General features: G+C 46.9%; 1 protein-coding gene across 6 annotated transcripts in view; it reads left to right on the top strand.

The window, feature by feature from the left end:
* Nucleotides 1–12,417, top strand: part of MERTK (MER proto-oncogene, tyrosine kinase) — a 124,555-nt gene that overhangs the window by 39,751 nt on the left and 72,387 nt on the right. For all 6 annotated transcript variants that reach the window (XR_011425931.1, XM_023618730.2, XM_070235136.1 and 3 more), the window contains one exon: nt 7,879–8,299. Coding sequence is in view for 5 of the 6 variants with exons in the window: in XM_023618730.2 (XP_023474498.2) it covers nt 7,879–8,299 (421 nt within the window). In the remaining variant the exon portion in view is untranslated. The remainder of the gene's footprint in view (nt 1–7,878; nt 8,300–12,417) is intronic.

Below are 12,417 nucleotides of genomic sequence, written 5' to 3' on the forward strand. Positions count from 1 at the left end.
GAGTCACAGTCCGATTCTGGAACTCTCTTTTCTGGTCGCATGGGTGCCCGCTTACAAAGGACTTGAGGGTTGCGGTCTTTTTGGGAAGCTTCTTTTGCAAAACATTTGTACCAAGAAAAAGTCAAATACCCAAGTCAAAAAGTGGGATGCAGGCTGAAGGGGATCATGAGGGACTCCCTACTTCTGAAGTGTGTGCATGAGGCCAAGGGGAGACACGCGTGGGGCTCTACTCTTTTTCTTTTTTTCTCCTGAGCCCAAAAGAATGTATGGGGACCAGGGGAAGTGGCCGGAGGTCACCCTGATTATCATCATTTTTGCTCAGAGGTCCAAGCCCCTTCACTCCCTCCAGGTGAGGGCTCAGAGGCTGAAGAGCTTGCTCTGTGGGCTGGATCCCTGTTTGCCCCTGCAGACTCATCTTCCCCCTGCTCTCCGCCCAGGAGGCCCGCCTGTGGGAGGGCGACAGTGAACTCCTTGGTACTCTGGCTCCAGCTGGTTTCAGCTAAGTGATATTAAGTTATATTTATTTGACTAAGTATGTCCCGCATATTTTTTATTTATCTGAAATTCGAGTGTAACTGGAGCCTCCTGTTTTTTATCTGGCAACCCTATGCCCGCTGGGGCCCATGTGGAAAATTTGAGCCACTGGCACAACCCGCCAACTCTGTGCAGGCATCTCAGTGGGTTTTCACTGGCTCCCCCGCCTTTCCACTGTCACACCGCAGCTGTGACCCTCCAAGCACAGCAGCCAGATTGTTTACTCCTCTTCCTTTCCAGTAAAGCCCCTGCCAGGGCCGGTTCTCTCGGGGTCAGCTCCCCCGGGTCCGCCTGCGGGACTTTGCTCCACTTGGCGCAATGGGAGGGCCAGGAAATCACTTTCATCCCACGAATGGCCTTTTTTTCCCCCCATTTTTCTCCAAGTGGTGGAGGGCATTTATTCCAGCGAAGTTAATGTTTATTTTACCGCTTACAGTTTGGGAACAATCAGGTCTGGTTATTTCTGGTTGAAGGTTTAAAAAATTTTCTCTCTTTAGTATTATTGCTACTCTTTATCACTCGCATTTTATCCTTATCAATCACGTCTTTATCAATCACGTTTGCTTCAAGTGAAACAATGTTAAATAGAAAGTTTGTATTGTGTTCGGCCTCAGCCAGCAGCCGTAGGGGGCGGAGTCTTACCCTAGGTGACAGAGAAGCCACTCAGGGGCGTGATTCAAACATCGTCTGGAGTGGGGCAGGGGTGGGGGGCACCAATCCCGATACGCCCTTTCTCCTGGGTGGGGACTCAGGGCGCGGCAGCGGAGGGGGACAGGGGCGTGGGCATAAGGGCATAAATAGGAGTCTGGATACAAAAAGCCTTCCTGTAAACCGCAAACCCGCCCCAGAAAGGGGCCTTTCTCCTCCCAACCGCGCTGGCTGCTTGATAGCAAAGCCACGCCGCCGGCATCAAGGCGGGAGAGGAAGCCTTAGCGCCTGAGCAAAGCGCATCCTCCCTGCCAGGTTGGTCCCTGCTCCCCTGGCCTGGCTGCTGCCCCTGCCCCACATCTGCTCCTCGGGTGGGAAGCCAACAACCCATAGGAGTTCGAGGAGAAGTCCTCACTCTATTGTAGTCTCCTCTGGGCCTCTTGATTTTGAGGTTGAACTTGAGAGAGCTCGGCTGATGCCTCTGTCCGTTGTTTTGTTTGAGAAAGAGTGGAAAGAGCAGGGGAAGTGGGTCCCGGTGGCTGGCCCCTCAGAGGATTGCGAGGACCCCTTCCACCACCGCGGCCAAGGCACTCTCCTCCTCATCCCCAGATACCCGGGATTGTAAAACAAGCTGATGGTACGCAACACCCAAGGGCAGGGTTGAACAAAACAGGGCTCGCCAGCCTGCTCTCCAGCCCCCTTCCACACCCTGGGGGGCCTCCCGCTATCCTGGGACTTGAAATTTCTGCAGCTGCTGCTTCCTGTATCTCATTGGGCTGTGATCCTGAGGCTTCAATGAACTTTAAAGGAGCTCATGCTGGGAAAGGATTGTAGAGGCCAGCCATAGAGAAGTTCCAGAGAGCCCAGAGCCCGCTGGCCATCACAAGCCAGAAGTGTGTTTTCTCTCTCATTCAAGGCTGGCATTTACGTTGCTCTAGTGGCGCTATGTACTGTCTGAGATGGACCTCCCTGATTGATCTCAGCACTCATTCCCACAAAGCCCAGAAATTCCTCCTTCAGGGGGCCAGCAGGCCCAGGTTCACGTGCAAGACAGCAACAACCTCAGCCAATATCTGTGGAGTACACTGGTGGACCAGTAATTCTGATCATCTCCTCCCACTGAGGTACTCTATCCTTGCAGGAGAGCAGAGAGGTTAAAGAGCTTTCCTGAGGTCCTGTCTTGGGCAGCAGGGGGCTTGGCTCTCTAACTGCAGAGCTGCTGGCCAACCCGTCTGCCGTCAGGCATGCTCAGCAAGCACTCAGCAAATATTCATGGATGTAAGGGTGGGATGCGCTAGCTGATCACACAGAAAATAGCCTCTTTGCTAGCATCCTCCAGCTGGCCAATTTTGAGTCTAAAAGACTAAGGTGCCTAAATGTCTGATCGCTGCGGCTCTGTGTGGTTGGTGGAAGATGTGCTGCTTCAGAGGCATGACAGCTGTCCCACTCCCCCCTACAGCAGTGTCCCTGCCTGGACCACCTCTCACCCTTCAGAACCCTGCCCATATCACACCCATTTATTCCACAGATGCTCACTGCGTATCAGCTCCATGCCATGCATCATGCTGGGTTCAGAGAGTGCCTCCAGCCTTCTAGGAAGCTATAGACAAATTTGTTCAGAAAAACAAGGCAAACCCATGCGGGACAAGGGACAGTATACCTAACCCGTTTGTTTCTTGGGTGAATAAACATTTGCTACCCATGACCCAGGGCGTTGTCCCTGTGCCAGCCACTGGAAGAAGGGGGTGGAGACACAATCCCTGTCTTTAAGAAGCTGGCACTGGAATCTAGTTAAGGGCTGGTGGTGATTGGAAACACATGGCACACGGCAGGGTCACTCCATCAGCAGCTCCAGGACTGGATGAGTGCGGCTCCCTGGAGTTGGCAGATGGAACACCTGGGCAGTTACTCTTGGACCTGAGCAGGAGGCCATTTATTCAAGGTTGCTTAGCTGCATTTACTTGTAAGGTTAAATTCCCACTTTAGCTGCTATCCAGTCCACAGGAAGACACGACCTTAAAAGAAGGTAGGAGGGGCAAGGTGAAGATTTCTTGTAAATTACAGCCAGAGTCAGCCCACTTTTCCGTGTGTGCTGTGTGGAAAGGACCAGATTCTAGTTAAGTCTCCAATTGTGGGTTTTTTAATACATCTCTCACACTGACTAAACATTGTCTCCAAAATGGTGATCATCACACAGGCCCGCCACATGTGCTTTTGTCATCTTGAAGCTGAGTTAACATGAACATGTTAATGAAAATCAAAAGTTTTTAAATCTTTAGTCTGCCCTCATCCTCCTACCGTCACTCCCCACAAAATAATTTTAAAGTATTCCACTTCTGTGAGGAAAAACAAGGAGACTGAAGTTATACAATTGAAGTCATCAAAACAGCGAAAAGTTAGCAGCTTAAATAGTCATTTCTAACTCATCATTGCCGTGACCCTTAAGTCCAAAACCTTGGAATGGTTTTCATTTTGCCTTTTTCACATTATCCATGATCATTCAGAGCCCTCGCATATGGCTGGCGACAACTCTAGAACACCATTTACGCAGACAGCTATGTGAATGGCCACACCCGCTCCCCACAAGTTGTGTAGTGCGTACCTCAGCAACCTCACCAAGTATGTGTGGTCATTACACTGTCAGTACCAACCATGTAAATCAGGAGTTCTCAAGTTGAGACCATGGCAGGTTTTTACTGATTCACAATAAAAAGGGAAAATAATCAAAGTAATAATAGCTAACATTGTTGAGTGCTTACTATGAGCCAGACATCATAATGACTCCTTTATTCCTAATGGCAACCCAACAGGCACCATTATGGTCCTGTTTTCCCTGTGAGGAAACTGAACCCGAAGCAGCCTGAGAGCCTGCAGTCTTCAGGCAGCAGTCAGTATAAAGCTGCCAGCTGACCGCTCCTGAGAACTGTCCTGTGTTCTGAGATTTCATCCTTCCTAAATATTTGGTGTCAGACTGACCTTTCTTTTGTGAAATGATGGCGATACTGAGAATGCTGTTGCCTCAGCCGCTCTTCTGTCTCTGCATCCTTCCGACTGCCTGGCCACTCCCGTAGTTAGGTCTTCAATTTCTTCCTGGCGGGTTTCCTACTTCCTGGCCTTCTTCCTGTTCCTCTTCCTCTCGCTCAGCCAGCTGTCAGTGTCTGGTCAAGTGCAGCTCTGATCTTCTCCTTCCTCTGCTCAGAAACCTTCCAGGAGTTGATATCGAACCTGAAGTGAGTTCTCTCACCCGTTGCACAGCAAGCCAGTCTCTGACAATAGGTGTAGTGAAAGAAAGTAGGAATTTTATTATTGCACAGTGCTGAGCAAGGAAAAAGGGCAGCCAATGCTGAAATCCCAAACTCCTCGAAAAGCTAAAAGGAAGGGTTTTTATTTGGGGTTTTAGGTAGGGGAGGGGGAGCATATAGCCTTGCTGATCAGAGCTTTTCCACCAGCCTGTGTTTGGCCTTGAGACTACTTGCAGAGAGGAGGGAGCCCGTGACCTCGCTGCTCAGAGCTTTCCCACCAGCCTGTAGCTCCTTGGTGGGGAGGAGGAGGAGATAACGAATCCAGGTGGTTGTCGTTGGCTGTGTCTGTCTCCGTGGAGAATAGTGTATTTTGGAGCCGAGAAGCCAGGGAGTAAGCAGGGAATGAGTGCTTTGGTTTTAACCCCAATATATGCTGTGTTTAATGTGGGGAATCTGGTATCAGAGCCAGTATCAGAATTTCTACTGCCTCAGCTGGGATTCAGTTCTCTCCACATTCAGCCTAACTGTCTAGGGGTGTGTGGGGAGGCAATCAGGGAGGCCTCCCTGACACTATCGGGACAGCCTCCCCCCCACCGGCAGTTAGCTGTGTCCCATCTCCCCTTTAACTCCTGGGACCCTCTGCTGCTCCTCTCCTGGGACAGGTGGCTTTCTTTATCCCATTAGACTGTCGCAGCAAATCTTAGACCCAGGAGGTACTGTATAAATATTTGTTGGCAATTAAATGATTCTACCAACTTCTGGCAAATCAAATTGTGGAAATTATCTGTCTTTTAAATCATCCATAGTGATTGCAATGTGGGTTTGGCTGCTCCCCGACTTCTGTGATGTCATCTGAGTGGGTGGCCTTGCCATTAGTTTGTTCAGTTAGCAGCTTGTCTCATAGAAAACTGAGGGCTATACCCCAAACTGTAATCTTGCAGGGTTGGGGTTACAAAACAGGTTTCCATTTTATACCTTCTATCTTTCTATAAATACTTGAATTTTTCACAACAGACTTGTGTTACCTTTATAATTAAAAAGGTTAAATATTTTTAAGTGAGTTAAACAAACCAAAGACAATATTATTTGCTTTTCTCACTCCACTTTTCGCCTTCTGTGAAAAGGACATATATCTAAAGAAAAAAAAAATAGTTATTTGAACAAAAGCCCTGACTCCCGAGGAACTCAGTGATGGGGAAGGACTCCAGAGAAGTTTGCTCATCTGAGGTCCAGGTGAAGTGTAAGTGCTTCGAAGCCTGTAGAAAAAGGGTATTCTGGAGGAGAGTCTGCAGGGGTAAGACAAACAGCCAGACAAACAGCCAGAAAGTGTCCCCAGATCAGAGGAAGACGGGGGAGCTGGATGGGACCCAGGCACTGAGCTTCGCCACCTCCTGCTTGGAGCACAGGCACACACTTGTGCATAGGGTTTGCTTGGCTTGGCAGGGGCCCCTCTCTGTGGAGTCACCCTGACCTCCAGTCCCTGGAGTAAATGATCGCTCCCATGGCGGCATACTCATCTGTGTGGATGACTGGGCTCAAGGCCATCACGCAGCTGACCCACCTCATCCGCCCCCAGGGCATGCAGAGGGCCCCTGCCCTCTCGCACCCACTGAGACCTCAGGCTGAGGACAAGCAGTGAGCCGTCCCTGGTTTCTTAGAGTGGAATCTCTTGTCCTCCAGCCTGGCAGCAGCCGTGAGAGTGGCCCTGGCACAGGACCAAGAGTTGTAGGGAAAGCACTCCCCAACAGGGGCCGTGACTTTAGTTGAGGGAGCTGTGCAGTCCAGGGTGACTTGGCAGGGAGGGACCCAGAGGAATAAATTCCCAGGTCCTCCCTTCTGCCCTCACATCTCCTGCTTGTCCCTCCATTAGCCAAATAAGTACTTAGCTGGATACTTAGACTAAAAATGACTTATTGTTTATCTGAAATGCAAGTTTAACTCAGCATGCTGTGTTCTTATTTGCTAAATCTCGCACGACCCTAAAAAGAGACCACACTACTCCCTGCACACACACACTCAGGGGCCCAGGAGAGTGTGACACCTGAGTGTGGCAGGAGGCACAGCCCTCGAGTGGGGATGGGGCGCCTCTGTGTGCCCCAGTCACTAACCCACAAAATGCCAGGCTTGTGTTTCTCCTGCCTGCCTGTCTCACCCACATGCGGTCAATATGTTTGAATAAATAACAACCAGTATAGAATGTATGGTCCCAAAATGCCATTAAAAAAACTAGAAGTGAGTTTTTATTTTTGTTTTTAATTTTTTTTGTTGAAGATTGGCACCTGAGCTAACAACTGTTGCCAATCTTCTCTTTTTTTTTCCCCTGCTTTTTCTCCCCAAATCCCCCCAGTACATAGTTGTATATTTTAGTTGTGGGTCCTTCTAGTTGTGGCATGTGGGACACCGCCTCAACATGGCCTGATGAGCAGTGCCATGTCTGCACCCAGGATCCAAGCCAGCAAAACCCTGGGCCACCAAAGCGGAGCATGTGAACTTAACTACTCGGCCATGGGGCCGGCCCCTTTAATTTTATTTTATGTTTATTTCTATTTACATATATTTATTATTTTTTTAAATATTTGTTTCTATCTTAGAAGTACTTGTGGGCCAGATGAAATCAAAAATTTCCAGGTCCATTCCAGCAGGCAAGCATCTTGCTGGAAGCCCCAAGTCATTCTAGCTGGTGACATAAGTGCATGTTGATTTTTTTCCCCCATGCCTAGGGATGGGTCCTGTTGAGGCACAAGAATTGTAAACTTGTCTCTTTGTGACGAGTAGCAGCCTTTGCAAGACTGTTGGCCAAATGTGCGACATAGTCGAGGACTGAGCAGACAGTGAGACAAGTGATCTCAGGTGCCATCACCTTCCTGCCATGGTGCTGAGTTGGGTATGAAGGACTTGGAATGAGTCACACTTTTTAAAAATGGGTGAAGGTCGTCAAAAGGTACAAGCTTCCAGCTATAAAATCAATCCTGGACATGTAATGTGCAGCATGGTGACTGTAGTTAATGATACTGTTTGTATATTTGAAAGTTGCTGAGAGAGTACATCTTACAAGTTCTCATCACAGGAAAAGCAAATTTGTAACTGTATGTGGTGATGGATGTTAAGTAGACTTATTGTGGTGATCATTTCGTGATATATAACAAATATCGAATCATTATGTCATATACCTGAGACTAATATGTTATATGTCAATTATATCTCAATAAAAAAGAAAATATTTTTTGATGGGTGAATTATGTATCTTAAGCTTTATTTAGAAGGCGGTAAGTAAACGAATGAATTTGTAAGTGAGAATATATGTCCAGACGTGTGTGTTAAATAAATCCTGCTCGAATTTTCTGAGGACACTGAGGATACCCCATTTCTCTCTCTTTGTGGCCTAATAAGTTGGGTACCTTCTGGGAAAGCTCCGTTATTTAAAAGGCTAAAAATCGAATGTTCTGTTTTCCAGCTGTTGCTGAGGTGAGGGAGGCAACCACGCCCAACGTGCCACTCCCAGGACCTGCCCCGGGAAGCCTGCCAGCGGACCACACACCAGCCTCCTTTCCTCACACCAGTGGGTACCAGCCTGCCTTGATGTTTTCGCCAACCCAGCCCAGAAGACTGCATACAAGAAATGCAGCCCTTCCCAGGGTGACCTCTGCCAGGTCAAAGCTCCTCCCGCCTCTTGCATTTAATCACACGGTGGGCCACATAATACTTTCCGAACATAAGGACGTCAAGTTTAATTGTTCAATCAGTATACCTAATGTGTACCAGGACACCGACGTTATTTCTTGGTGGAAAGACGGGAAGGAATTGGTTGGGGCACATCATGCAATTACTCAGTTTTATACAGATGATGAAGTTACAACAATAATCGCTTCCTTCAGGTACGTGTGCTCTTTCTTCCTTTCTTTTTTAATGCTGTTATGCTGTTGCTCAAAAGTAAAAGACCTTGTCAATAAAAAACATCCTTTTGTCTTCTGTGTGAGCAACCCCACTGGTCCATTTAGAGTATAGATTAATAGCTGACGGTCTGTATTGTTGACCTCTTTTAAATGGCTCTTGCTCCCTCTGGAATGTTGGTTATCAGATGTTCTGGTTCTGGAGGACCACTTCCCAGCTGACCTACAAGTCATGTCAAGTCCTGCTTGACTCCAGAGCTTTCCCAGTGAGTGGGAACGGTGTTTCTTGCCAGGTATGAGGAGACATCTAAATCACCTGATGGGTGTGGAGCTTTTAAAGCAATGCAACCCTCTCATCCCTTTCACATGCCCGGTCCCCGCTCCCTTCCGCCTCTCCCCAACACCCCTGCTGCGGCTGCAGATCATGGTACTGACGTGCAGATCATGTGCACTGGGGTGGGAAAAAGGTGGAGAGTCTGTAAAGTTTGGGGAAACTAGACAAACTTCAGCCACGTGGGTCGGTATTCCACTTGGTGTTGGCAGGGGCAAGCCACATGAGTTAGGGGAGTGACACAGATAAGCCAAGCCAGGACGTATGTCTGGAATACATTGTTCCCAGGACTGAGTCAGCATATTTCAGAATGCTGGAGACTGGCCAGCTGCTTCTCTTCTCACCACCCTTTCTTATTCGCTACTCCTTCCTCTCAGCCAGGAGGGTTTTTGTGTTTTTTCTTTGTTCGTTTGTTTAAATGTCAGGACCTCCTTGCATGTATAGTTGTAGAGTTAGGTGGACCTGTAGTCATTAGAAGATCAGAATGAGGTCAGAGGCACGCAGAGTTGAGGCGAGGGCCTTTTGTCCGGGATGCCTCCGCCCTGGCGAGGGGCCCTCTTTGATCTGGTCTGTTTTCACTTTCTCTGACCTGATCCGCGGGGCAGTCCCAGACAGTGTCCTGTCTTTTGGTGAATCATTTTATGTTTCCTTTTCAGAAAACCGCCTCAGAGTTACCACAGACCTAACGATTCCAGTTAGAGTTTAGTGTCAACACTTCCATAAGATGTGCCGTTTTTTCCCCATATTATCCCAGGTTATAGGCTTGGTCAGAGTCAAGGCAGAGAACACAATAACCTCCATGTTTTTTATTGATTGACTAAACTCTGGCTGGGTCTCAGACTGCCTTTCTCAGCCAGTGGCTGAGACCATTCAGGAGCTTTGACTATATTTTTCTCTGAATCAACTACAAATTGCAGACATTTTACCATTAAGGGGCACAACTTCTGATGGGAGAAGTAAAATCACCATTTAATAATGAATAAGGAGCAGTTTAAAGGCTTAAAGAAACAGAAACCTAGCCCATTGGTCTCATCAGGCATCATTTAGGAGGGGCACACAGGCCTGCTGGCTCTCTGGGCTGGGGCTGCTAAGCAGGAGTCCTGCCCCTGGCCAGCGGGGAGACTACGGGTGAGCTGCTGCATCTTCTCTGGCCTTCTTGCCGGAGAGATGGGTTTGGACCACATGACTACCAGCTCCGAGTGTGCTCTAAGGGGCCATGAGATGTTCACAGGACTTAAATTGGAGAGTTTTTAAACTTAGATTAGACAGTATCTTGTTTTGAACTTTTGCCCTTAAAGTTCAGAAGGTGACCTGAATGATATTTTGAGAACTTTAGTGAAAAATTTAGACTTATGTATGTATTCAGTTTATTATACATAAACACGTTCTAAAGGAGAAAAATCTTATTTGACCTTCAAACTAATAAGCCTTAAGGCAAATTGAGTGATCAGAATTCTTACAAATGATGGACACTCAGCTGAATTGAGTAGCATTTGGTGCAACATCAAGGACACCATTATAATGCCCTTCGACTTTATTAAAGTCGTATTCAGGTGGTACAGTAGCTATAGAGTGCGTCTGTGAAGTACATTATAGTGACTTAATCAAGATTATAAATATTTGCATAATTTATTGGCAAGAGAGAAGGATGTTGGAGATCTGAAACGTGGTATATTTTATATGAGGACCCTGAGGTCCCTATGCATAGGGGGACTTTCCCAGGGTCACTAGATAGTGAGCTAGTCATCCTTAAACAGGGAACCCGACTTGCACACCTGCCGTGTTCCGTCTTCTCACATCTCCTGTGCCCTAAGGAAATCCACTCTGGTTCCCATGAACAGTGAAAGGTTAAAAACTAGTTCTAGGCTTTCAATGTATGCAGTTTTATGAGGAATTCATTAGCCTGCAGGTTTGTTGGAGTTGCCATCAACAGTACATGTACAGACCATGTTTATTCAAGGGAACCTGCAGATGAAATAATATGAAGGGAAGAGAACACAAAATATGGCTATCTGTATATTGGCAGGGGTTAAAGGAACTATAGAGAGAAACACATGGTATTTTGAGTTGGGTCATGGGACCGTTTTTGTGAAAGATGTTATTAGAACATGTCGAAATTCTGACATGAATTTTGAAAATGATGAGGTCTCCAGACTGAGGACTCCACAGTTAGTCCCTGCACTCATCCTTTAAATATGAAGCACTTGTGAGTTGCTGGAGACTGACGGGGTTATGGAAGCTGTATTTAACTTTCTCAGCTGGATGTTGCTTGCACCTTTCTCTTCCATAACATGCGAACTCTTGCCTCCTGCCTACCCTACACTTAAATTCCCCAATTCCTCCTTCTAAAAACAAGGGTTAGTGAAGCATCTGGTCTTTGATCCTAAAACAGGACCTGTCCTAGTAGAAGGTGTAGTTTGGGAGGCGTGCCTATCTAATGCAGCAGAACCTTCTCTGTTATTCCTTCCGTTGCTTCTGACCCCCTCTTTCCCACAGTGGCCTCATGCTGTCATATTGCTCTCTCTCTTCCAAAGGAAGAAAAGGATGTGATAAAGTAATTTACACCAGAGAAAGCTTTAACATTCGCTAGTAACATCATTTTAGACACAGGAGTAGAGATTTTTTCCAAATTACAACTTAGGCAACGGCCCCCTGGTTTAAAAACAGCCAGCCTCGCTGGGGAAGATGTTTGCAGGCAATTCGTTAATTGTGGGATGAAGAACTAACTGAAGGAACGGCTGGGCATTGAGACGAGGGGAGCAGACCTGGTCCCTGTCTTCCTGTTTGTGCTGGTGAACAGAATGGAGGGGAAGGGAGAGTCAAGGGTCAAGTGCGGAAGTGCTAAGGCAGTGCTCATATGGTTAGGGAGGGTTTCCCTCCAAGTTTGGATTTGGCCTTGAAGTATTGAAGTAGGGGAGAGGATGTGACCTCAGGACCCAGGGAAGGACCCTTGTGCTGCTCAGGAGCAACCACATCTTGCAGTCAAACCTCAGCTTATTGGGGCTGACCTGGTGGTGCAGCGGTTAAGTGTACACGTTCCGCTTTGGCAGCCTGGGGTTCACTGGTTCAGATCCCGGGTGTGGACATGGCACTGCTTGGCAAGCCATGCTGTGGTAGGCTTCTACGTATAAAGTAGAAGAAGATGGGCACAGATGTGAGCTCAGGGCCAGTCTTCCTCAGCAAAAAGAGGAGGATTGGCAGCAGATGTTAGCTCAGGGCTAATCTTCCTCAAAAAGAAAAAAAGAGGTCAAACCTCAGCTTATTGAAACTGGCGGTTAGGATAGGGGTGGAAATGGTAGGAGGAGCTAATGGGCATTTAAGTATGAATCCCACATACTCTGCAAAGGTTACAGGAGATTTGGCATCATGCATGAGAATGTCCCTGAAAGGTATTTGAAACTACTTGGTCTTAGCTCCTGTATGTGTGTGTTTTTTAATTATTTTAATAGTAAAATATGTATTTTGTTAAATACTTGGAAAATACCAAACAAATACAAAGAAGGAAAGCATGGCCCACAACACCATGCTTGGAAAACTTTTCCAAGCATATGTAAATTTAATAGTCTTGAAATAGATTAGTACTTTATTACATAGATGAATAGATGTCTTGTTTCATTCTCTTAACATTATATTATGAATATTTCCCTACATTATTAAAAGTCTTCAAAATATTTTAATGGCTGCTATATGCTACTGTAATTTGCTGTTATAAAACAGAAGCAAATATGGAAGAATGCAAATGAAATTATAATGGGTAAACGTTAAATATTTT

Source organism: Equus caballus, chromosome 15 (assembly GCF_041296265.1).
Source record: "Equus caballus isolate H_3958 breed thoroughbred chromosome 15, TB-T2T, whole genome shotgun sequence".
NCBI lineage: Eukaryota > Metazoa > Chordata > Mammalia > Perissodactyla > Equidae > Equus > Equus caballus.